The sequence below is a fragment of the Trachinotus anak genome, unplaced genomic scaffold (assembly GCF_046630095.1).
Source record: "Trachinotus anak isolate AG129_WGS33_773 ecotype Australia unplaced genomic scaffold, CSIRO_AGI_Tana_v1 ptg000008l, whole genome shotgun sequence".
Lineage (NCBI taxonomy): Eukaryota > Metazoa > Chordata > Actinopteri > Carangiformes > Carangidae > Trachinotus > Trachinotus anak.
Window position 1 is genome coordinate 28469738 of NW_027273859.1, and position 25541 is coordinate 28495278.

The window sequence follows — 25541 nt, forward strand, 5'->3', positions numbered from 1 at the left end:
CCAGTCTTAACTTGTTTTGAGAAATGTTTGACTTGTAGTAACATTTAGTCATTTCCAACTGTAATCACAGTTTGATTAACATTATTGTTGTTGTTTTTGGTGGACCAAATGTATGCCGAATTTTCCATTCGCTTTCAAAATTTAAAAAAAAACATGAAACAATGCAGGCTTCAGTCTATGTTTCTGTCTAAATAATATCCATTAAAAGATTTGAATGGAGTTTGGTAGTACTAGTTTGAAATAATACAGAAAATGCGTTGCTCGCAATAGGATTCCATTAAAGTGGGGCATAAACTATCCGTGTTTTATTTTATTCTTATTATTAAAAATCAGTTTATAAACAAAATACCAGGATTTGGGATGACATGAGCGGGGTGAGAGGATAGGGGGTGCACGCTGTGTGCGGACGGGTACGAGCGGAAGTCGCGTTTGTTGTTCTTCCTTCTGTTTCCGAGACGTTCAGGGTCTGAACGGGTTCAACAGCCGCGTCTGCATGTCTCTACCAATTCCCTCAATAAACCGTCTTCTACCGCCCCCGAATGAAGGTAATGTCAGTTTTCACTTTGTTGTTATATTGCAGACACTTTACCCAGGATGTCTCGGGTTAAATTTCACACTTGAATCCGCTGCCTACCCCCGCAGTCCGCCTCGGTGAGCCCGGGCGGCGTGCGCCCCTGCCGCCGCTAGCCAAACTACTCCAGCGCCGATGCTTCCGAGCTCGCTGCGCGGTTCACCTGTCTGTGCGACGACATGGCGATATTTTAATATATTTAACACCAGGACATGTAGAGACGGACATGTCCGGAGGGCGTGTTTACCTCGTCGGCAGGTGTGACAGCCGGGGGGCGGCGGGCCGAACTTCTCCCGAACATGGCCCGACCGCGGACCTCCGTCCTGTCACTTTTGACATTACAGCTATGTTTGGATCCTCGCCCCTCAGCTGTCGGGGCAGTTGCCATCGCTGCGTTTTTTCCATTAACAAAAAAAAAAAAAAAAAAACTCCCTCTATGCAAAAAAAAATTAATAATAATAATAATAATAATAATAACTCCCAAGTTTCCAAAGCCACAGAGTCGGGGTTTGCCACAGTGATGTGTGACAGCCGCGTGAAATGTTGATATCATCAGACATGTGATCGAAGTCGCGGCTCCAGCTCCAGTTTCGTGTGTGTGTTCGTGTGATTGTGATATGGACCGATGTCAACAGGCCGTATATCTGCCGCCTGCTTGTGACCCAGAGATGTGTAAACAGGTTATGTAAGTCTTCTCCAAACTTATTTCACCCAGGGCCAAGCTCCTGTGGTGGAAGCAGCGCTCACATCCTTTAAGTCAAGTAAACGTACCAATACTATCATGTAAAAAAAAAAAAACTTTCTGCATTTAAGAAAATGACTTATATTTAAACAAAAAGTGCTGATACAGTGTGAGTGATGTAATACATGTAATTATTAACACTGTGTATGATCAGCGTGTAGCTGCTGGAGCTAGTTTCAACTTTATATACAAATTAAATTAGAGAAGAGAGACAACTACAAGCTGGTTTTATTGTAGCGGACGCAACTCAAAAAGGCTGGAAACCACTGGTGTAATGGTAAGAAGTGTGCTGTATTTTATAAACTTATTAAATGTTTTTAATGTACAATTACAATCTGCAAACTCTCTACGTCATTTGTACACTTCCTCTGCTCATATGCACAGTGTTCACAGGACAGTGGACAATAACAAAGTTGTGCAATATAATATGTTTATTATAGGTGTCCTCTGAGCCATGCATGCTCCTCTGACCTGTGTTTAGTAAGTTTAAATAACCTGCAAGCTCCTGCTGCATGGCTGCTATTAGAGCTTGTGTGATATTGATGATGACTTCTGTTTTCAATCAAAACTCGAGGTGTCTGAGAAAAAGCTTGTGACGATCAGTCTGATGGAGGCTTTTATTTCTCATTTTATTCAGCAAGAAGCTCCAGTTCAGAACACACTGTCACTTGCACTGTAATGTATTACTAAAGACTTTTAAGTCACAGCATTAATCAGACTAGGTTACTCAATCAACAGAATATTAAGTGGCAACTATTCTGATAATCAAATAATCAATTTACTTATCTAATAATGAAAAAAATCTCAAAGTTCCATCAAATTTGATTTAAGATAAGATAAGATAAGATAAGATAGTCTTTATTAGTCCCACAGTGGGGAAATTCACACTGAATTGTCATATACAATAGTAAACTGAATATTTTAGCCATCTGAAGACTTAACCTAAGGCACTAGGAAATTGCAACAGGCATTTTTCAATTAATCAATCAATGATTCGAGAAAATAATCAGTCATTTAACACATTATGAAAATAATAGTTAGTTGCAGCCTTAAATTAGACTCTGAAGTGAGGTCGTCTCTTATTGTGACAGATACTATACATGTAGCATATTCCTATGTTTAAATACACTAATAATAATGATAATAATAATAATAATAATAAACTTTATTTATAGAGCACTTTTCTAAACCCACATTACAAAGGGTTTTACACAAGGCAACAATTAAAAACAAGCAATCAAAGAATAATATTAAAGTTAAAGTTTCTTAGTATCAGTAAAGATAAAACCAAATGACCCAAAGTTGTCAAAAAAGCAAAAGTAGTCAATAAAATGAGGTAAAATCGGGAAAGGCTTTACGATAAAAGTACGTTTTAAGAAGAGATTTAAAAGAGGTCACTGATTCTGCTGAGCTGATCTCCTCAGGCAGCCAGGTAGGCAGCTCCTCAGGCCGTTATGAATGCATACTCAGGTAAAACACGTTCTGGTTACTTTTGTGACACAAGGTGTGTTAATGACAGCAAAGAGCGTTATGATGTCATACATGTCCTATATGTGTAAGAGATGTCATAAAAAGACAACACAGGTCCTTCTCTGAAGTGCAGGGCTGCGGACCTCATCACTTCTGTGGAGCCCAAATTAGATTCAAGACCAGCTTTAATTTATTTAGTTTAAGTTTGGGCCTAAATCAAAGTGATTTAAGTTCTAGTGAAGGACAACATGCTCTGCTTTTCAAGGTTCAAGAGGTTGAAGCTCTATAAATCGTTTTTGCTTCTGTCTGAGCTGAGAGATACGGCTTAAATCAACATCATGACTTTAATAAGAGGATTTCTCCAATTTGGCAGATGTGTGCAAAGTTGCACCTTTTTTCCAGCCTTAATTTCTGGGAGACAAATCAAGGAGGCATTTGTAAAATTGCCAGTGTCTGAAAGTTTTATTTAAGCAGGAAAAAGTCGACTAAAGTCGAGATTCAGCGAGAATTAGGACATGTAGCATTCACCAGATGTTCTGCTTTTTTTTCCTCTATGATCACTGCAGTGTTGTGCAGGAGACGCCTCCAGAGAACAGCGATTTAAAAGATGTTGCAGACCTTAATTTGCATGATTTGGTTTTCAGGGGTGAGATCACATGAGATGCATTTAAGACTGTAATGAGCTGACTCTTGATTGTCACTGCGATTTGAGACTGGTGTTGGAATAGAGGTCCCTGTTCTGCTCTAAATAATCCAGCTGGTCAAATAGAAAAAGTGGAGGCATAATGAATTTAAATCATCTGCTTTGTAGACAAAAAGTTGCCTTTGTCACTGAATTATTTCTCCGCCTGGAAGACTAAAGCAACTTCTTTAAATCACCTGCTGAACGTTGTTTTACTGATAATCAAAGGATCTAGACGGGTTGAAGCTCTATAAATCGTTTTTGCTTCTGTCTGAGCTGAGAGATACGGCTTAAATCAACACGATTTTAAGAAGAGGATTTCTCCAATTTGGCAGACATGTGCAAAGTTGCACCTTTTTTCCAGTCTTAATTTCTGGGAGACAAATCAAGGAGGCATTTGTAAAAATGTCTCAGTTCTTTATTTAGATGCCAGTTTTCATTCCAACATGTCATAACTGTCCTCTACTTCCTCTGTGGCTTTGGGGGTTTGGCTCAGCTTTGGCTCAGCCTTGTGTCATTCTCATGGTGGGAAATCACCTTCACGCAGCAGCTGCATGCCAGTAAATGGTGGCTGTCTCCAGCCTCTCAAAAAGGCAGACAGTCATTTATTTGGTTATTCAGTTTTTTTTTAAATATCTAAAAGAATGCAGAAATAATTTGCAGGTGACTGGAACACTTTGGGGGAAGGGTTGGGCAGAGAAGTGGATGTTTCTTAGCTTTTCTAATTTGTGCTGATCAGTCAGAGAAGAGTTTTTGGTCTGTTTCTGTCTCTGGGCACAAAAAGCAACACAAACCTTTTGACTTTTTTATGTCAGATTTTATGTGTTTCATCGTCCCAGACCAGAACAGAATAGAGGCAGGAGTTTCTCATCCAAATCCAACAGAACATTTAGACTTACCACAGTGAGGAAAAGAACATTTTCTGTTTATTTGTCGTAGAGCTGAAACAATCAGTTGATTGACTAATTAGTCGACAGAAAATTAATCAGCAGTGTAAATCAATGAATAATTTGCCAGGCAAAAACTTTCTCTGGTTGCAGCTTCAATAATATGATGCTTGTCTCTGTTTCATAGGTGTTGGACATTTGGAGACTATAAATCAGTATAACAATTGAGCAGATAATTGGCAAACTAATCAATAATAAAGAATAATTATTAATTGCAGCCCGAGTTTGCTGATTTGCAAAATATTGCTGCTACTTTTATTATGTTAAAGACCAAACATGTTATTATTACAGGACAAGAAAATATTTTTTATTTTTGCCAAAAGGCTCAACTGTTCTTTTTATCACTGACTAAATATTATATTTTACTAAATATTCTATTTTATTGAACATGTTTGTTTATTATTTTATTTATTTTGTTAAGGATTTATTTATTAATTATTTGTATTTTGTTTATATCTGAATTATTGGAAGCTTTGCCTGTTATTTAGCCATTTTTGATCCTTGATACCTTTTACCTTATGTAACTTTAACAGCTGTAAAGCCTGTTATTTAGGGACAATGATAATTTTTAATGATAATCAGTTCATATGCCAATTATCCATCCATCCATCTTTTTGACTACATGTCAGAAAATAGAAAATTAAGACACCCATTATAATTTCCCACAGTGTAAGGTGACATCCATCAGCTGAAAACTCCAAATCCACACAGTCTTGTTTGTCAAAGAAAATTAATTGACTAATTGTTGCAGCTCTACTTTTGTCACATTCTTTAAATGCTTTTTATTTCTAGATTTTTTTATAATTATCATATGTCTGTGAGGTTGTGTTGCTCTTCTTAGAGCGGGAGAAATAGCTGCCACCTCAGTGCCAGCTAATGTGTCATCTTCTGAAATTAAACTAAAATCTCTGTGCTTTTGTTTTTCAGATTAACAGGTATGCCAAAGGAAAAATATGATCCCCCAGATCCCCGCAGATGTTACACCATCATGTCAGCCGAGGAGGCGGCCAGTGGGAAGAAGTCTCACTGGGCCGAGCTGGAGATATCTGGTCAGTCTAACCGACTCCCTCTTTGTCTGCTTCTGTTCATAAACAGTAAGGAGTGAAAAGCAGCAGAGGCCTGGGTCCAAAAACTGAAAATCACCACTGGAAATGTTCTGCAATATTAGAACCTAAAAGAACTGTGAACACAGTGAACAATATGAGATCATACTGGGCTCCTGCTGACTCCAGTTCTCCCAGTGCATGAAGGACAAACATTTAAAAAGTCTTAGTTTTAATCAGTGAGAGGAAGCAGAAAATCAAGTCTCCAGTGTTGTTCACACTGTGTGTGCTTGTTGCCTCTTCATCTGACTGAGAGCCATCTTGACATTTTTTAAATCTCTCTCACACTGAAGCCAGTGTTTCATATGTGTGCGTGCAAACTGAAGCTGAGCTGTGCTTTCTAATGTCTGGTGTTGCAGAGCCCAGCTGAGCAGCAGATGAATCAATATTAAAATAAGTTGCAGCCCTACTGAAAAAATTGATTTTCCTCCCAACATGCTGAAGTTAAAGTAGTGAATATCTGGAAACCACGTAAATGAAGCTCTTTTGAACCCAAAATCCACAACTTCAGGCAGAATCACAGGGCTTCAGAGGTTCATAACTGAACAAATGTGAAACTGAAAGAAATATTAATCATTAAACTTCCCCAGGCTGATTAAAAGTTAATCATTAACATTGGGTTTCTGTTGTACTTTCCTGATATCAAATAACAAATCAGTGTCATTCACCTCCGATATGATAGAGATTTCTTCCTGATGGAATGTTGAAGTTTAATTCAGTTCCTTTTTTGTAAATTCTGTATAAAAGTACAAAGTTTTAATTGTAGGTTTTAGTGTCACATGATTCACAGTTTCAAGTGGTTTTTCACCCTGAAAAGAATTAAACTCTGGCTGAAAAACTGAATTCAGATCTTTGTTTTGGCAAAAGTTCAAAATTAAAATAGTTTGAAGGGAAACAGACAAAACAAAAATATCAATATTCACATCAGCTTTTAATAGAAATCGTGTTAAGTTTGTTTGGTTCCCTGATCCCTGATATGTGTTTAAAGACCTGTGTGTGTGTTTGGGCTCAGGGCGGGTGAGGAGTCTGAGCAGCTCGTTGTGGACGCTCACTCACCTGACAGCGCTGCACATCAACGACAACAACCTGACCCGCATCCCACCGGACATTGCCAAGCTGCCCAACCTGGTCTACCTGAACCTGTCGTCCAATAAGCTCCGCAGCCTGCCCGCCGAACTGGGCAACATGGTCTCTCTCAGGTGGGTCACCTGCTCTGAAACATCAGGAGAGTCCAGAGATGCATTTAGGGACTGACATGACTGAATATTCTGCACAAGGCTGAAGGATAGGGATAAAATCATAATATATTACATAGTTGTTTTATTAAATTAACATTATATTAATGTGATCATCCTATGAATTAAACAGCAGAGGAATCAGGGTTTTTCATCATGTATGTATATATATATATATATATATATATATATATATATATATATATATATATATATATATATATATATATATATATATATATATATATATATATATATATATATATATATATATATATATATATATATATATATATATATGGCAAAGAGAATATCAACACTGTCCGGCAAAACACGAAAAGGACAACTTGTTACTCAGAAGACTTTGGAAGGTTTCCACCCACTTTGTTTAACTCAGACCGCTGAAGTTTGATGCAGATAAACTCTTGAATACATTTTTGCACAGAGGCAGGACTGTGGGTTTTATCACTTACATTAGCAAAGGATTTCTTAATGGACAGAATGAACAGGAGGAATCTGCACTGTTTTAAGACAGACTTGAAAAAATGTGAGCCAATCCTTTAAATATGTGCACGCCTTTGTGCAGCACATGAGGCAACAAGATAATCAGTAATTGTTCCATGAATTCTGTTTGCACACTGCAAATATTAACTGGTTGTTAGGATAAAGATGCAAATTAAACTGGAAACAGTGACTGTAGCGTTAACGCTTTTAGACTAGATCTGAATTTCAGATGTTATGTGTATTATTGATTGAGGCTCATTGTTTCTGCTGTGTTTGGATAATGAATTATTTGAAATGGAAGCACACAAACTCGGCTTCCAGTTCGCATGTTCGCTGGCATTTGTCCACTTGCTTGAAGTTTACACAAAGGATTCAATTTTGCAAATGACTTCATTTGTACAGAGCTTTCATTTTCAGTTAACAGTGTGTATTTTGTCTTGGAAAAATTAATTATTCATTCAAAAGATTATGTGACAAAAGAATCCCAAAGCAGAGAAGAAGAGTGATCAAAAAAGCACAGTGATTTAAGCACAGCGATCAAACACCCAGAAGGAAAGAGGGAGATTATAAAATGTGTGGGTGAGAATAGTTTTCTCTGCTGGGCTCAGAAAAACATCTCACCTCAAAACTGACAAACACACAAAAACAAAGATGACAAGCAAAGGAACATTTTGACTGAAAGACTAAATCGAAGTGACAACAAAAACAGAATATGGCAGAAGATGTTTTGACACCAGTAAAAATACACCAAGGACAAGGAATGACCACACTGTTAAAGAAAGTTTGTGAAAGAACGAAAAGACTGAGACGAAACAGTGACATCTGTGTCCCGTTTGTTGCAGGGAATTGCTTTTAAACAACAATCTTTTGCGAGTTCTGCCTTATGAACTTGGGAGGCTTTTCCAGTTACAAACCCTGGGGCTAAAAGGTGAGTGTGTTCTGTGATCATTCACCAGTTATATATTCTAAATTATATTCAGGCAGTTTTAAACTACCACTATAAACTTTAGTTTCCCATGGTTTGCAGAGCCCCCATGAGGCTAGAAATCTGGGAGTAAACCTTGATTTGAACATCAATTTTAAAGGTCCCATATAGTATAAAGGTAGATGTCCATGTGTTTGTGATTATAAAGCAGGTCTAGGTTCTATATTAATACTGTGAAAGTATCAAAGCCTCAGTCCACAGAGAAATGCACACAGCCTGTATTCAGAGACTGAGCCTTAAAACCAGCCGTCAGGACTTCTGGAACTTTGTGATGTCACAACAAAGCAGTTGTGACATCACAGAACCTAGACCTGCTCTATAATCAAAAACACATGGACATGTACCTTAAACAATATGGGACCTTTAAAAGACAATTTTTAGAAAAAGGCTTTTAATTGAGTTTCTGTTTGTATTATGCTTTTATTCTTTTTTATCATTTGAAGGTTTTTATTGGTTGTTTTGCAGGAAACCCTTTGTCCCAAGACATCCTCAATCTGTACCAGGAGCCAGATGGAACCAGAAAGCTTTTGAACTACATGCTCGACAATCTAGCAGGTGAATGGCTCGGCCGCGTCACCTTACCACACAGCTGTTTATCGGAACTCATGCATATTTAACCTGCAGTTTATTGTAAACCTGAGCACGGCAGGCATATCACAGCAGGTATGCTATTGTGTTTGTCATGGACAAACGAGCACTAATCCTCATTTTCCTGCTGCCCTGCCCTGTTTCCAGTGCACCCAGAGCAGCTCCCCCAAAGACCTTGGATCACTCTGAAAGAGCGAGACCAAATGATCCCCTCAGGTAAAGCAGGGAAGTTACTGCAACTTACACCTTCAACTTCCTGCTGATGTAAAGATTAGAAATATGTCTCCTTGTATCTAAAGGTAATTTATCTTACTGATGTAAAACTACAAAAATACTGGCATCCAAATATACTTCAAGTACTAAAAGTATAAGTCCTCCTTATGCAGACTGGCTGTGCAGGATCACAATTAGACTTTGCCTCATTTTCAGGGGTTAGGAAACAGTTTTAAACACAGAAAGCTGCGTTCAATGAGTGTTGTTGTGATCTTTTTCTTTCTGTCTAAATCACAGAGCAGAGAGGTTGGTAAACATGAGCGTGCTGTGTTTAGTTTACTGACATCACCTTACTGGATTTTTTTGGTTTGGAGGTTTTTTTCCTGTCACTTGCCAAGATGGGAACCTGCCCAGAGCATCACAGCTTCAAATGTTGGCCTTCACTTCGTCCTGAAAATAAATGGAAGGAAAAAACCTGCGTCAAAACAAAAAATAACACTTACAGTGAAGTAAGAGGATGTTGTGTAGGATAAAACTCAGCCACAACCTCATTCTTTATTTATAAAAGCTTCTTTTGGGAGCACAGTTAAAGGCATAATGTGTAAGAATAACACACTGAGACATGAGAGGTGATGAAGCAGGTCCAAAACCTGAGATATGAAAATAGGAAGGTGTGAACAGACGTAAGAGACTTTGCTTAAAACAACATCTGCAAGAGTTGAGGCAGCTGTGGCTCAGGCAAAACCCTGAACCTCAAAACTGTGTGTGAATGTGCATGTATGGTAGAAAAGTGCTGTGTGTGAATGGGTGAATATGAGACTAGAAAAGCACTTTATATACACAGACCATTTACAAAAGAACCAACTGATAAGATAAAGGAACACACAGTGCTTAAAAGTTTTTCAAATGAGCCGTAACTTTGCTTTGTCGTGTCATTAAATCAGTAAATGAGGAGGAGAGGTGTGTCTATAAAAATTCATGGTTAGTGTCAGCCAAAGTAAAAAAAAGTGCATAAATATAAATATATTTATAAATCATAATCTGCAGCATTTGTACAATAGTAAATGTTCATGTTTCTGACTGATAGTTTGAACTTCTCAGTAAATTAAACGTTAAAAAAAAGTATTCAAATCATATATCTCCTCTGTTTCCATCTTCTCCTGCAGCCGTGTTCACAGTCATGTGCTACAACGTGCTGTGTGACAAGTACGCCACCCGGCAGCTGTACGGCTACTGTCCGTCCTGGGCCCTCAACTGGGAATACCGGAAGAAAGGCATCATGGAAGAAATCACCAACTGTGACGCCGACATCATCAGCCTGCAGGTAAAGGAAAAGCCTCTCAGCTCGAAGAGGACGTTGCTGCTACATTTCTCTCATCACATGTTCAACTTTAAGCTGATTTTTTTTTTCCAGAGAGAAGGAAATAGAGCAGACAGTAACCAGAGCTGGGAAGGTCAAAGACACTGTTGAACGCTTGTGTTGTTATTTCATGTTAGTTTTCATTGCATTGTTGCTCTTTAAGCATAAAATAGCAAAGGGAGCAGTTTACTGTGTTGCTTTTGACAGATGAAGTTTACTGCTCTGGACAAAATAGATGTTTCTAATCAGCTCAAAAGTATGTTTGTTCCTGTACTAAATTTTATTAGCAGCACTTGACTGCAGTATTGTTTTCCACAAATCATATTAATTGTTTCTCACATATCTGTTGCAAGATTGAATACTCATTTCAAAATAGTCTTTGCACAGTAAGAAATTATTACAGTGCATCTGGAAAGTATTCACAGCGCTTCACTTTTTCCACATTTTGTTATGTTGCAGCCTTATTCCAAAATGGATTAAATTCATTTTTTACCTCAAAATTCTACACACAATATCCCTTAATGACCAAGCGAAAAAAGTTTGCTTAAAATTTTTGCAAATATATTAAAAATAAAAAACAAAAAAAATCACATGTACATAAGTATTCACAGCCTTTGCCATGACACTCAAAATTGAGCTCAGGTGCATCCTGTTTCCACTGATCATCCTTCAGATGTTTCTACAACTTGATTGGACTCCACCTGTGGTAAATTCAGTTGACTGGACGTGATTTGGAAAGGCACACACCTGTCTATATAAGGTCCCATAGTTGACAGTGCATGTCAGAGCACAAACCAAACCATGAAGTCCAAGGAATTGTCTGTAGACCTCCGAGACAGGATTGTATCGAGGCACAGATCTGGGGAAGGGTACAGAAAAATTGCAGCATTGAAGGTCCCAATGAGCACAGTGGCCTCCATCATCTGTAAATGGAAGAAGTGTGGAACAACCAGGACTCTTCCTAGAGCTGGCTGCCCGGCCAATCTGAGCGATCGGGGCAGAAGGGCCTTAGTCAGGGAGGTGACCAAGACCCTGATGGTCACTCTGACAGTGCTCCAGCGTTGCTCTGTGGAGAGAGGAGAACCTTCGAGAAGGACAACACTCTACCATACAGGCCTGTATGGTAGTGGCCAGACAGAAGCCACTCCTACAGTGAAGCATGATGGTGGCAGCATCATGCTGTGGGGATGTTTTTCGGCAGCAGGAACTGAGAGACTAGTCAGGGTCGAGGGAAAGATGAATGCAGCAATGTACAGAGACATCCTTGATGATAACCTGCTCCAGAGCGCTCTGGACCTCAGACTGGGGCGAAGGTTCATCTTCCAGCAGGACAATGACCCTAAGCACACAGCCAAGATAACAAAGGAGTGGCTTCAGGACAACTCTGTGAATGTCCTCGAGTGGCCCAGCCAGAGCCCAGACTTGAACCCGATTGAACATCTCTGGAGAGATCTGAAAATGGCTGTGCACCGACGCTCCCCATCCAACCTGATGGAGCTTGAGAGGTTCTGTAAAGAAGAATGGGAGAAACTTCCCAAAAGCAGGTGTGCCAAGCTTGTAGCATCATACTCAAAAAGACTTGAGGCTGTAATTGCTGCCAAAGGTGCTTCAACAAAGTATTGAGCAAAGGCTGTGAATACTTATGTACATGTTATATCTTTGCTTTTTATTTTTAATAGATGTGCAAAAGTTTCATGCAAACTTTTTTCACTTTGTCATTATGGGGTATTGTGTGTAGAATTTTGAGGTAAAAATGAATTGAATCCATTTTGGAATAAGGCTGTAACATAACAAAATGTGGAAAAATTTCAATTTTTTTCTTTTTCTTTTTTCTGTCTTCATTTTTTCTTTTAATCACAGTGTGTTTTGAAAAAATTCAGCTAGAGTGTAAACAAGTCTAAGAGTCTACACCACGCCAGATCTCCACATTTGTTAGGATTCATCATCACGGAGCTGTTGATGTACAACAGGAAAAAAGTCAGAGGATCAAAGTCACAAATCCTCTGGTAATCACAGATGTCTGTATAAAATTTGATGGCATCCATGTCGAACTAAACCTCCAGGGTTGACAAATGAAGGCAACAGGAAATACCAAAAACTGCAGTTCCTCTAATGAGCACTAGAGTCTGGCTCCAAAAGTGGGTCATCCCCCATAAACTCCCATGTTAACATGTCCAACTTTACAGCAGGGCCCTTGGGTGACATCACAGAGGCTATGTTCATCTTTGTTTACAGTCAGAATCCACCTTTTTTCTAACATTTTCGAGAAGAAGAGAAACTGTTTGGCTTTCTCTCAGGATCCGCAGTCCCTGTGAATCGTTACAGTCTTACTCTAGCTCAGCTGTGACCTGCCCATCCACTGACTTGTAATGAACAGTAACAGCAGAGTGAGGCCAACATATCGAGCCCGTCAGTCTCCTCACTGCTGTTAACATCAGAAAGTTCCTTTCTGTGGAGCTGCACAGCTACTATCAGCTGCTCACATCAACACAACCAAGCCATTGTCTACTGAACAGACAGAGGCAGTCACATTACTGATTAACTGTCCTGGGTTTAGGTTCCAGTCCTCAGAGACTATGTTTCCTTTAGCTGGAAAGTCCCTCACTTGGCGTTAATATCACTTCAGAGAAATTCCCCGTGTTTAATCACCTTACCTGGATGTTTCAGCGACCTCTGCTGGTCGAGGAAGTTTGGAAATGTTTTTGGAATCTTTCAGAAGCTGAGAAGGAATCAGGAAACTAATAGAAACTCAGAGAAATGTAACACTGATTGTCTGAGAGCGAGCAAAATACTATTTAACATGTTTGGTTTGATTTGCGTATTTAATTTATGGACATTTACTCTTTTCTTTTTCACACCTGGTTTTTACCTTTTTATTGTTTTCATTCTTTAAATAATTCTCTGCCACCTTACAGTTGTTTACTTTAACCACATAGCTTCATGTGCAATACTGTGTACTTGACATTGCCTCATTGACACATCTGGTTTTCATCCGCACTGTTTTAATTTTCATTAAATATGCTCTGCCACTTCAAGGACTACAGGTCATTGTGTTTTATCCTTTAGGAATAGTATCTTCTATATAGACCTGCTAACATCAGGCTCTTTTCGGCAATGGAAAAGGGTACAATTGGCATACACTCCCGGGTCGGATGACTCTGCAGTAGACGTGCGTGTTTATCAGCACTGGCTCCGATCAGCATTGATGTAAACACAACACCTTAATGAACTCACTAATTTTCAGCCCTTTTTCTTACAGTGACACTGTAGACAGACCTGTCATCTGTCCAGCACAGTGCTGTTACACCAGAAACACCACAGCTACACTGCGCTCAGGGATGTAAGAGTGAGCTGCATCCCCAAAATAAGTTTCAAAAACACACAATTACCAATCAAAGTGTCTCCACAGAGGCTCTGACACTTACAAGAGCACCAACCCAGGATTGAGGGTCTGCACGGCAGCTAACAGCTCACTCTTTCTCCCCTGTCTCTGTGTATGCAGTGGCATTGCTCCCCACAGTCTGAACAGAAAGGCAAACTTTGCTGGCAGTGTAAAAGGGGTCAATCTCCTTTTTTAGCGGCTATTTTTAATAATCACAAATATTGAGCTGTTTAGGAAAATAATATCAAAATATCAGTTCAGAAGTTCCTCATAATTATATCCTACATGGACTTAAACAAATACTTGAAATGTAAGGTTATATAGAAGTCATGGAATATTGCATCAACATGTATGATGAGAACCTCAAGTGGATAAAGTGGAATATTCAAAAGAGAAAAGCGGAGTTGATCGAGCTGACAAGTGGAGTTTTTTTGTTTTGTTTTTTTACTTTTATGGAAGGAATCTTCAGGATGGAGCAACCTCATCTACGCTCCTTTACACAAACATTTCATCGACTCTCTCAGATGAGGTTTCTTGCCCTGTGTGTCTGCAGGAGGTGGAGACAGAGCAGTACTACACCTTGTTTCTGGAAACACTAAAGGAGCGCGGCTACGACGGCTACTTCTGTCCAAAGTCTCGTGCCAAACTGGTTTCTGAACAGGAGAGGAAGCACGTGGACGGCTGCGCTGTGTTCTTCAAGACCGAGAAGTGAGTTTAAGAGCTTTACTTTTTTTACTTTACAGAACATATTGAGTCTATTTCAGTATTTGTAGGTTTGTAAGTTTTTGCAAGAATGCAAGAATGTTTTCTGTTTGAATTGAGTGATATTTATAGAGGTGGAGCTTTACAGAAGTGGATTTGAAACTGACTCAGACCACATTGTGGCGATGTGTGTTGTTGGCAGGATGCCTACGGTTTATTTGTGTAGTAAAGCAGGGAAATTTTTACTCTAAAACCGAGTCTTCCAAGGTCATTAATACTTCTTTGTGGTTGTTCCTGCAGGTTTACGTTGGTCCAGAAACACACTGTGGAGTTCAACCAGGTGGCGATGGCCAACTCTGAGGGCTCAGAGGTCATGCTGAACAGAGTGATGACCAAAGACAACATCGGGGTGGCCGTTCTGCTCGAGGTTAACAAGGACATGTTCTCCGTTGGTAAGAAGAGACGGAGTCGCTCTGTGAACCATTTTAAGAACTAAACAGAGGATGTAATGTCGCCATCTCTTGTCATGTTGAGCTGTGATCAGAGGTGACGTACTTCAAGTCTCCACTTATTTAAATAGAACCTTTAAAAACTGGGAGTCTTTTGACAACAAGGCAAAGGCAGCAACAACAATATAACAACAGAAACAACTGAGGACAGTAGATGCAGTAAAAAAATCAAGAAAAAGACAGTAACATAAAAGCAAGTCTTTAAAAATGGGTTTTACAAAGTGATTTAAAAGAAGTTACTGATTCTGCCTTATCTCCTGTGGCAGGCCGTTTCAAAGTTGAGGAGCCCTGATGGCAAAAGCTCGGTCACCTTTAGATTTAAGCCTCGACTTTGTAACAGCCAGAAGCGTCTGAGGATGTAAGCTGGCTCATATGGAGTCAGCATTTCTGTTATGTAGCTCAGTGCCAGGCCCTAGTGTGCTTTAAAGTGATCAGCAAAGTCTTAAGATCAATTCTAAAACGGACAGGTTAGGGTTAAGATAAATGTGTGACTTACTATATATTATTTTATAGTGACGTAACATAAAAAACACACAGAAGGTGACTTAAACGACTTAATGATTAATCAGTTACCAAAACTGATCAACTGATTATATTATTAACGTGGGAACTGGTTGCCACACATTTAAGTTTTACAGCGGTTTAACAACCATATGTTGTGTATTGATTAATGTGTAACATATACATGGCACATAAAACAAAAACACTGCAGTTATCTTATAACCAGCAATCCAGAGCTATGTGTTTGCCAAAGGATAAAAAAAAGTAACACAGCATAAGTTTATCTGTAGTAACGTCTTTTTGCCACTAGGTGACAGTTTAGACCTGATAATATTCCACTTTTTTTCACTTCATCATCATTGGCTGCATATCCCTCCTCTTTTCAGGCATGAAGCCGCCACAGGAGAGGCAGCTGATCCTGGTGGCCAACGCCCACATGCACTGGGACCCCGAGTACTCGGACGTCAAGTTGATCCAAACTATGATGTTCCTGTCGGAGCTGAAGAGCATCGCTGAGAGGGCCTCGGGCTCCATGGCAACCGGCTCACCGACCTCCGACCCATCCTCCATCCCCATCGTCCTGTGTGCTGACCTCAACTCGCTGCCTGACTCCGGTAGGACTGTCTCACTTCTCGGGACCCTCTGTTAACATTTGAGTCTCACACTCAGTCTGTTAGTTAGTTAGTTAGTTAGTTAGTTAGTTGGTTGGTTAGTTGGTTAGTTGGTCTCTGTTGGTGTTAAAGTGTCAACACAAGATACATTTGAATCAAACACTCACACAGTGTGATTCTCTTCAACAAATACACTGTTAAGTCTCTTCAGTCCACTCATTGATTTCAGTTTCCATTTCAACCAATCGATGACACAGGTGGACACTACATGGACACAACAGATTTTGGGGGTGTTTGTAGGGTGGTGTAAAATAAGAGGGATGTTCTGGATTAACGTGGCGCACCTTTAAAGTTAGATTTTCACCTTTGCTTGATGCAGGTGTAGTGGAATACCTTAGCAATGGAGGAGTAGCCGAGAACCACAAGGACTTTAAGGAGCTGCGCTACAACGAATGTCTGACCAACTTCAGCTGCAACGGCAAGAACGGCAACTCAGATGGAAGCATCACACACAGCTTCCAGCTGAAGAGCGCCTACGACAGCAATCTGATGCCTTACACCAACTACACATATGACTTCAAGGTAATAGCCTCCTCTATTTGGTGCACAGTAGATAGATAGATAGATAGTCCTGATTGTCATTGCACAGGTTCACCTACACACTGTTCACATCTAATTTGCAGATTAATTTCCAACACAGGCTTTTGGATCCGTTTTTCCTCTGCTACAGGCTGCCACTGGTTTCCATTAATTTCAAACTCTTGAAACAATTGAATTCCACAACTCAAGCAAGTTTCAAAAGCCTGCTCATAGATTTTCAGATTGCACAAAAATGATTGGAAACCAATGGATGAGTGGAACAAATAAAACAATACATTCAAATCGAAACAACATGTTTTGCAGAAGGGGTTTTGTAGTAACTGACCTAAAACTGCTCTGGTTCTTCATGCTGATTTATTTACTCAGTGTAACTGTGAGCAAACAGAGTCTCCTGATCATTAGTTTTGTGCTCAAGTTTTCGATTATGTAAGTGTTGGGGGTAAAAATAAATATCTGCCAATTGAAAACAGGCTCAGGTCCACTGCATGAAGCGATAATATACTGCCACACCTGTGCTGTGATCATGCATCAGCAAATTTCTCAGTCCAAATCTTAAGTAAAAGAAGGTTAAAGGATATAAAGTTCAACAGTGAGAGGTTTAAAAGCCTGAATTCTGCTGATGTGGCACAGTATTAACTATTAGGACGATTCATATATGTGGGATGTTTTGTATCATGATGAGTATTTTATCCGTGGGCGATCCAAGTGTGTGTGGAAAACGTTCATCCGTGCAGCGTTGGAGGTATCCCTTACAGTCTGTAGTTTCGGCTCTGGTTTCTAATGACTCATGCTCCCTGTTATTAGATTAGTGGCAATGTATTTCCCCGACTGTCCTACACAAACCTTTAACAAACACCAAATAAAGATGTTTTTTAGGCCATTTTGACGCTTGAGTTTTTGTTGTTGTTTCCCCGAATTATAAACAGATTAACTCCTGGGGTGACTAATTAATGGTAAAGGTTGGCGAAGGAAATGACAACTCGTGTGAAAACATCCGCCATCCAAATCATCAGAGGTGACGCATAACACTAGACTAAAATTATACTGCCGGCAAGAGGATGAGCCTTCATGCGTGAGAGGTTTTTTCCTTCACATAAACAAAAACATGAATCTTTCTGTATCTGCCTGGGAAAAACACCAAAAACATCCTTCAGTTTTCTTACCAGAAATATCATGAAAATTGTCATAAACCTTTCCATTTTAGTCAATAAATACACAGCGGCAGAGCAGTGGTTCGTCTTAGATTGACACCTGGAGGATCCTTTCATCATTATCAGTCCCTTTCCCCTTGAGTTTTGAGAAATTTTAAGAAGAAGCTAAAGTGAAGCTTCTGTGGCGTGTCCAGTCTCTTGATCTTGTTTTACAACAACTGAACCTCCAGTAACAACAGGTTGGAATAGATTGGCTGGCTGTTTTCTGAATAGTTGGATGCAGGGTCAAGGTGGGCTGGACTTTGGGCATAGCTGAAAGGGGTGACTGTTGTGACATCACAAAGTTCCAGAAGTCCTAACGGTCCAAACTGGTTTTAAGGCTCAGTTTCTGAATGTGGACCGAGGCTTTGATACTTTCACAGTATTAATATAGAACCTAGGCCTGCTTTATAATAAAAAAAAAAAAAAACTACTACTACCTTTAGACTCCACGGAGCTTTGTGAAATACAAAAAAAAATCAGAATCTGATGAAGCATTCAGAGTAAGTCTTGATTTTCAATACTTGCTGATTTGGAGAGATTTCTGTCACAACTCAAACCACTGAACTATTAAAGTTGGGTGTCTGTTCCTAAATTGTCATCTCATGATGTCGTTGTGTCTGCAGGGCGTGATTGACTACATCTTTTTCTCCAAGACCCACATGAGTGTCCTGGGCCTGCTGGGACCACTGGACAGCCAGTGGCTCATCGACAACAACATCACCGGCTGCCCCCACCCCCACATCCCCTCGGACCACTTCTCCCTGCTGGCCCAGCTGGAGCTGCACCCTCCCCTGCCCCATCCGCTCAACCCCCTAAACGGGCTGCACCTGCCGGTCAACAGGTAGTGCAGCCTGAGAGAGAGCGCCCCACCCGCCCTCCTTACCCCAACCTTTTAAACACTGTCCTCCCTCCCCTCCAGCTTTATACAGGACCCTGTACAGTTTACCGATCATGTTAAAACTCAGACACCATCCAACCCCCTCCAACCCTAAGACACACCTACCTAAAAGGAGTGAAGTATTCGCCCAGTTTGTTGCTCCTTTTTGTGTTTTTTGCACACTGTAAATGTTTATTTTATTTTTTTCTTTCTCCCCCTTGAAAAGTCTTGATACCAAATGTTGGGCTTAGGATGAAGCTGCTATGGTGACCCCCAGTGTCAACTGTTTTTTTGCCTTAGACATGATCATGACCGCTTGTAGATTCTGCTCCTATAACAACAAACCTTAACTAATACTATCAACCTTTTTAAGGCAAACCTACTACACAAGTATCAGCTGATTAGCTGGATTTCATTGGGGTTTCTTCTCTCATTTCAAATAGCTGTGAGATAATCTTTTTTTAGAGTAAAAACACAACATGATATTAACGCTGCACCACAGCATGTGAGCTGTGTTAGACTCAGAGTCTTTAGAACTGGAACCTGATCTCTCTCCCAAACTAACTTCAGAGGTATTTTAATGAAAGCAGCAACACTACAAACAGCTGAATCTAAGTTATGAATGTTGCAGGAGGAACATGAAAGGTTTGTTTACATCAGTGCATATTTTAAATTTTGATCAGCCAAGCAACCCCGAAACACTTCATTCATTTATATGTGACAGAATACCTGCGATTTTTAAGGTTAAAAGTACCGACTGGGCATTTTAAAAGCAATGTAACGTCATTGTAACACTAAACTGGTGTGTTTCATATGGGAACTAGGGAATGAAATCATCTCATGTCACAGCTGCAGGTCGCATTTTACAGCACTGATAATATTGATGATGCACTGTTTTGGGGGGGGGGGGGGGGGGTTCAAATTGACGCCTGCTTTGTGGAAAATGTTGGATAATCCCACGTGCTCAAACCTTTTCTGGATCACTTTCCACATCATTCGGGATCATGTTGCCTGGTCTAATTTTAAGAAAACCTGACTCAGACTTGCCAGGAAGCAAATCTCAACCTGAAAGCCGCCTCACAGTCCTGCGTGGATGTTACCAAGCTGTTACATTCAGCTGCATTCACTTCTTCTATGATGCGGGTCTTGTACCTTCGTCTTCGATCTTTGCTAAATATTTTACTCAGCAGAGGTTTCGCTTTCATCTTAGCTGATCTATGCTCACTTTAGTTTAAAACTTGAGTTTTCTGCAGCACTTTGAAGAAGCAAAACAATTAATTAAGGTCGAATGAGCTTTCAAATCCTTATTGCAAACAAATGACCCCCGAAATCTTTGACTTGCCTTGAAAAAACATATTTTAAGAGATGAAAATTAATTGTAACACAATCCTGACATTGACCAACAATGTGCTTTACACTTTTACTTTTTGTAGGTCATGCTTTTGAACATCTGCGGTCTTAAAAGAGTGTCCTCCTGTTTCCCATCACCTGACTGGCCAAAGAATCTCCCCAGACTGAGTGACTTATGCTCTGCCGATAATAAAATGACATTTATTTATTGGTGTCAGAGAAAAAAAATCTTCCTGAGAAGAATCTGCTAATGATTTGCAATCAGGAGCTGAATGTATTTACCAAAGGCTCACTATGAAATTGGTTGTTGGAGCCTCTTAGTGTCAGATTCCTGTGGACTCTAAACTTTGTATATTTGTTTCAGATGATTAGAACTAATAGCCCTTTATGTAAGCTGTAACTCAGGGCTATGCTATGCATCGAGCAGTACCTCTCAAACTAAAGACTCTCAGAGTCACGTTGTACGAGCAAAACCAAACAGGAAGCTATTGTTCTGAAAATCCTTTATAAGCACAGGTAACGTATGTACTTACATACATATATGTTGTTGTTGCTGTTGTAGTAGAAGTCCCATGTCTTTGTGAATTTTTTGATAAAACTACTGCTGCACTTTTGCTCCATTCCCAAAAATTTGGGAAATTCAAATTTGTCTAATTTTAGAGTCATCAGAAAATGCAAAGACTGTTCAGATAAATTTGGTTTAGAAACACTTTGGAGTTAAAACAAAAATCATTATTTGGTTTTTTTGTATGGCTTTTTAGAGAGGGTCACGAACCATTATGGGATTGACACAATGACTGAATGCAGGGGTAGGACTGGGTATCAGTTAGTGGCACCAAACACTGATACAAACCTTACTTTCAGTAACTATACAAAATACACTTTTTTCAATATTTAGATAAAAACGTTCTATCATATTACCTTATTATACATTAGCCCCTTTTGGGAGGGGCTAATGTATAATATGGTAATATGAAACCCGTGGCTCCGTACCCTGGGGCTGGGGACCCACAGGAAGGGTCACAAGATAATTAACAAGGTAGCAAACAAAGAAAATCTAAATTTCTGTTTAATTTTGGGACATTTCTCCAATCTTTACGTTCTGTCTTACTGTATACTCAGTGTCAGGTCTCGGCACAACTGCTTTGCCTAAATAAAATAAAGTTTAAAACTGGCAACAATCTGATTTAAAGGATTAGTTAAAAAGATAATGTCGACTTTGACATATTTGGTACTTTGTAGTGCAACAGACACATTTTGATTGGTACAAAAACAAAATACTGAAGGTTGATACCCAGCACTATCTCTGTGGGTGGGGTGGGGGGGCTCTATAAGAGCTGCCAGCATATGCACTCACAGTGTTAAACATATCTGGCACGTTTTATCTCTGTAGTGTCGAGTAAACCCTGACCTTTTTGAGACTGAATTAGTCAACGCATTTGCTCTGTTCGGTATCTGAAGGGAAAAGCCATAATTGTTTGGGATAAATGGTGTCAGCACAACGTGACACCCAGTAACCTCAGCTTTAAAACCACGTTCAGATCAGTTCGACTGGCCCGGACGCGCAGTATCGGCTTTGCTGCAGTTGCACCATTTGACTGGAATGAGCACGCCTCCGCTTTTGGAGGCGTAGGATCTTTTGTGAGCATTTTGAGGCCTATACTTCACTCCTGAAACTCACCTCACAGGGTTATCTGATTTTGTACAACAGCTGTACATAAATGAAACCGTCTTTGACAACAAGGCATCTTTCGCATCTGTGAGGGGAATGTACCATTCTCCAGATAAAAGGGTGTATTTTTTCTCACAAGTCAAAGATGTACGTGGTGTTGTACTTTTTTCTTTACCCGGTGCACTAAGATCTCATATGTGAATACCACCACCACCACCACCTGTCCATGACAAAATGTCTCTGTCAAACTTTGTTTTTGAACTACGGGCATTTTCTGTCTCCAACATGCAGTCTTTCAACTGGTACTTTGTACAATTCAGCATTACCAAGTTTTTGAGAGGAAAAGATAAAATGTTCTAGGTTTAAAACAGTTTGTCTTGATGGCTTTTATTTCTCCAGTGCACATTTAAGTGTCATCTCAAAGCTTCTCGGCCTCTGAGATGATGCTTCATCGAAATTATTTTTGGGGTTTTTTGTTTTCCTCTTTCTATTTGACATCTCCATTCTGAGATTTCCCAAAAAATGGCTTTTCAGATCCCTTTCATATCTGTCTTCACACACATCATCCAAAATCCACAGCCACTTCTTTTACTTTTCTCCACAGTAATACCCAGCTGTCACTACCTGTGAGCATTTGAGCTGTTCATTTGTTTCTGTAGAGCGCACCTCGCATACTTTTTCTACAAACAACGTGCCTAGTTTGTACAATTTCTCCAACAGCAGCACTGCCCATGAGACCAAGACGCTCAGAGATTAACCCAGCACCATCTATCCATCCTTCCATCCATCCATCCGTTCATCCCTTCAGTCCTTCCTGAACCAACCTTTGGGGATGTGATCATGAGGAGTTGAAACTGAGGAATCATTGCTCACCTCAGACTGTACAAACCAACAGCTTTTTTGTATCCATAACATCAAGGACAAATCAGTCGTTTCTACCAGAGATCTGAAATGCACACTCTCACTTGTTTGTGGTTTCCCTGGTGAGTTTTGTGTTTGCAGATTTTCTCTGCAAAGAGCTATAGCTGTCTTGTCCACACGATTACCACAACCACCATCACATGTGATTTCTGAATGTAAACAATCCTGTTGTTCAATATCTGGCCCTGGTTTGATTTGTTATTTTGTTTTCGTTTCCTCCAGTGTTGAGTTTTTTCACACTAAGTTTACAGCAGTGTGGTCACTACATGAGGTTTTGAGTCTTTGGTGGCCAACAGGACGCCCAGCGATGTTCACTGGGGAGAATAAGAATTATCTGATTTGAACGAAGAGTTTGTTGATTTTAATCTGCTCTAACATGTTGACTTTGACGAGCTCCAACGAGGCCAGGTCACTGCATCCAAACCAGGAAACATGACCTTAAAGGAAACTACGTAACTGTTCTCCTCCCAGTGTATTAGCCTGTAAATAATGTCATGGTAAAGTAATTCAAAAACATGACACCAAATAAGTCTTCTAAAACTGAGATTATGCACAGTTTGATTTGAAACAACCCTTAAAGGTCCCATATTTTACACTTTTCCAGTATTTTTGTTTTTTGTTTTTTTTGTTTTTTTTTTTTTATTTAAGAACCAAAAATCATCTCAGTGTAGTTTTACATCTCCTCTCTCAGGCTTCTGTCTGGAGCTTTAGTAAGAACAGCTCAGTGAGCCAATCAGAAGTGAGGATCTAAGCCTCTCTTCTGATTGGCTGACTGTTTTCTGAATGATCTAATAAAAATATAGCAGATTTCGGGTAAACACTCATAGAAACCAAATCCTGAAAGGTTGGATGGTGGGTCCAGGTGGGTCCAGGGGGGCGGGGCTCGGGGCATGGCTGAGAGCAGTGACTGCTTTGTTGTGACATCACAAAGTTCCAGAAGTCCTGACGGCTCATTTTAAGGCTCAGTTTCTGAATACAGGCTGTGTGCATTTCTCTGTGGACTGAGGCTTTGATACTGTCACAGTATTAATATAGAACCTAGACCTGCTTTATAATCAAAAAATACACAGACATCTACCTTTAAATTATATGGGACCTTTAAAGGGCGTGGTAGAGGATATTTTAAATCTTAACATTGTCTTTGTTGAGTTACAATACTGAACACAGGTTAATACACTGGTTAATTTGCTGAAATGAGGCCTTCATAAAATACAATTTGCTCTACAAAGGGGGCAGAAACACATCAGTTGGTTTGACCATTTTCAATTTCCTGACTTGTCTACAAAATTGTAATTTGGGCAATATTGAGTAAGGAGAATAAGGAATGCCAGGCTGTTATTTCTGGTAAATATAGAATTAATTTCCTTAGAGCATTCCTAGAAAAAGTATTTTAAAGTTGCTGCCTGTCAGCAACTTTCAGCGGATTTGTTTTTTTGCTGTGTAGTAAATGAAATAAAACTGGGGAGGACTCTAAGCCACCAGCAGACACCAACAACGGTGCTACATTATTTCTCAAGAGGATTTTAAAGAACTGCACTTAAACCTGTTATATGTAACTAAAATGTTAAGTTTCTATTTCCAGACCAGCAGCTCTTCACCACATGTTTTCAATCCTACCAGCCTCCACCTCAGACGGGAGGAAGTCAGTGAACGTTTGTCTGAAAGGAAAACCTGCAGCTTTGTGGTGAAGAGCTGCCAACGTTAGACACAGCAGGTTTTGTATTGTGGAATCCAAAGTTTGCATCATGTTTGACAATTAAATGTCAAAAAGCTGCAAAACAGCAGTGACACAAGTTACTGTTCGCCCGCGAGGACGAGTGGAAGTTTGTGATGTAGGTGGCGGTGCTGACTTTGTTGTGAAAAGGAAAAAAAAATACAGATGTAGCCTTTGTGGAATTTTAATTTTGTTTTGCAAGTTAAGTTACCGCTGTACATCGCAGTTAAATGCTTTTAAGTGAAGTGTGTGGTGAAGCATGTCTGAGGGTCCTTCATACCCTCACCTTCCTCCCAAGCGACAGGATAAATATAAATGAAGGAGTAAAAAGATTTTAAAATCTGTAAAAGGCGCCAAATTAATTTTCTTTTTAAAAAAAAGGCCATTAAATTGCAGATGAAATCTACGTTATATAAAGTCAAAATGACTACAGGATGCTTCACCACTGTCAGATGAAGACTTCATATCTTTCAAATTTTCATGCTTCCATATAATTTAAAAAAAAATTACATGCTTCACAATTTTTATGTCTTACATTAATTAACTGAATTTTAATAACACTTTTCTAAACAAAGTTATTTTTTATTATCATTATTTCATTTAATTGATTTCCAGGATTTTGATCCAACTTAAAGCAGGGTGTTTTCTCTCATTTACTCAAAAACTGAAATTGAAATAAAAATGGAAAAGAGTTATTTGGTATTAGCTGTTTTCAGGGCCTCAGTGGCTCCTGAGGGCCCTAAGCTGCTACTTAATTGGTTGCAAAAAAGCAACACCTTCAGTATCTTGAAATAATATAACAGTTGACTTTGTATAATTATGTTAATCATAAAAATAACCCAAATGTATTCATCCAAATTTCACATTAGAAATGATTGAAAAATAACTGTTTTCCAAACTTAACACCTTTTGTAGCAAGAGCTTTTCACTGAACAGTCAATGAATGAAGTGATGGACTTCTACAAAGGCTACAGCTGTATCTGACATGTGAGCAGTTACACCTCAGTTGAAACCAAACATGCTCAACAGCACCTGTATCATTGCTCCACACCCCCCGACACCCTCCCCCCCACCTCTTGTAGGCAATAAACATGTCACTTTTGAGGAGT

General features: G+C 39.6%; 1 protein-coding gene and 1 long non-coding RNA gene across 2 annotated transcripts in view; both read left to right on the forward strand.

Moving 5' to 3' along the window:
- Positions 1-25539, forward strand: part of LOC139624680 (uncharacterized) — a 146048-nt gene extending 120509 nt beyond the window's left edge. Inside the window, exon 2 of the long non-coding RNA XR_011691719.1 lies at positions 23618-25539. This is a non-coding gene — a long non-coding RNA (uncharacterized lncRNA). The remainder of the gene's footprint in view (positions 1-23617) is intronic.
- cnot6l (CCR4-NOT transcription complex, subunit 6-like) lies at positions 405-25539 on the forward strand. Its single transcript, XM_071483971.1, has 13 exons — positions 405-545; positions 5340-5461; positions 6528-6714; positions 8097-8182; positions 8705-8794; positions 8975-9043; positions 10207-10364; positions 14336-14490; positions 14785-14936; positions 15881-16108; positions 16485-16687; positions 18522-18739; positions 20209-25539. The coding sequence occupies exons 2-13, from the start codon at positions 5350-5352 to the stop codon at positions 20219-20221; spliced, it is 1671 nt and encodes a 556-aa protein (XP_071340072.1). The 5' UTR covers positions 405-545; positions 5340-5349; the 3' UTR covers positions 20222-25539.
- Positions 25540-25541: the final 2 nt, after the last annotated feature.

Excerpts from the sequence above, each read along its gene's own strand:
- cnot6l (XM_071483971.1), top strand. The coding sequence starts at position 5,350 with ATGCCAAAGGAAAAATATGATCCCCCAGATCCCCGCAGATGTTACACC. Across the intron at positions 5,462-6,527 it reads GGCCGAGCTGGAGATATCTG|GGCGGGTGAGGAGTCTGAGC; the intron begins GTCAGTCTAACC and ends GTTTGGGCTCAG. Across the intron at positions 16,109-16,484 it reads CAACTCGCTGCCTGACTCCG|GTGTAGTGGAATACCTTAGC; the intron begins GTAGGACTGTCT and ends TGCTTGATGCAG.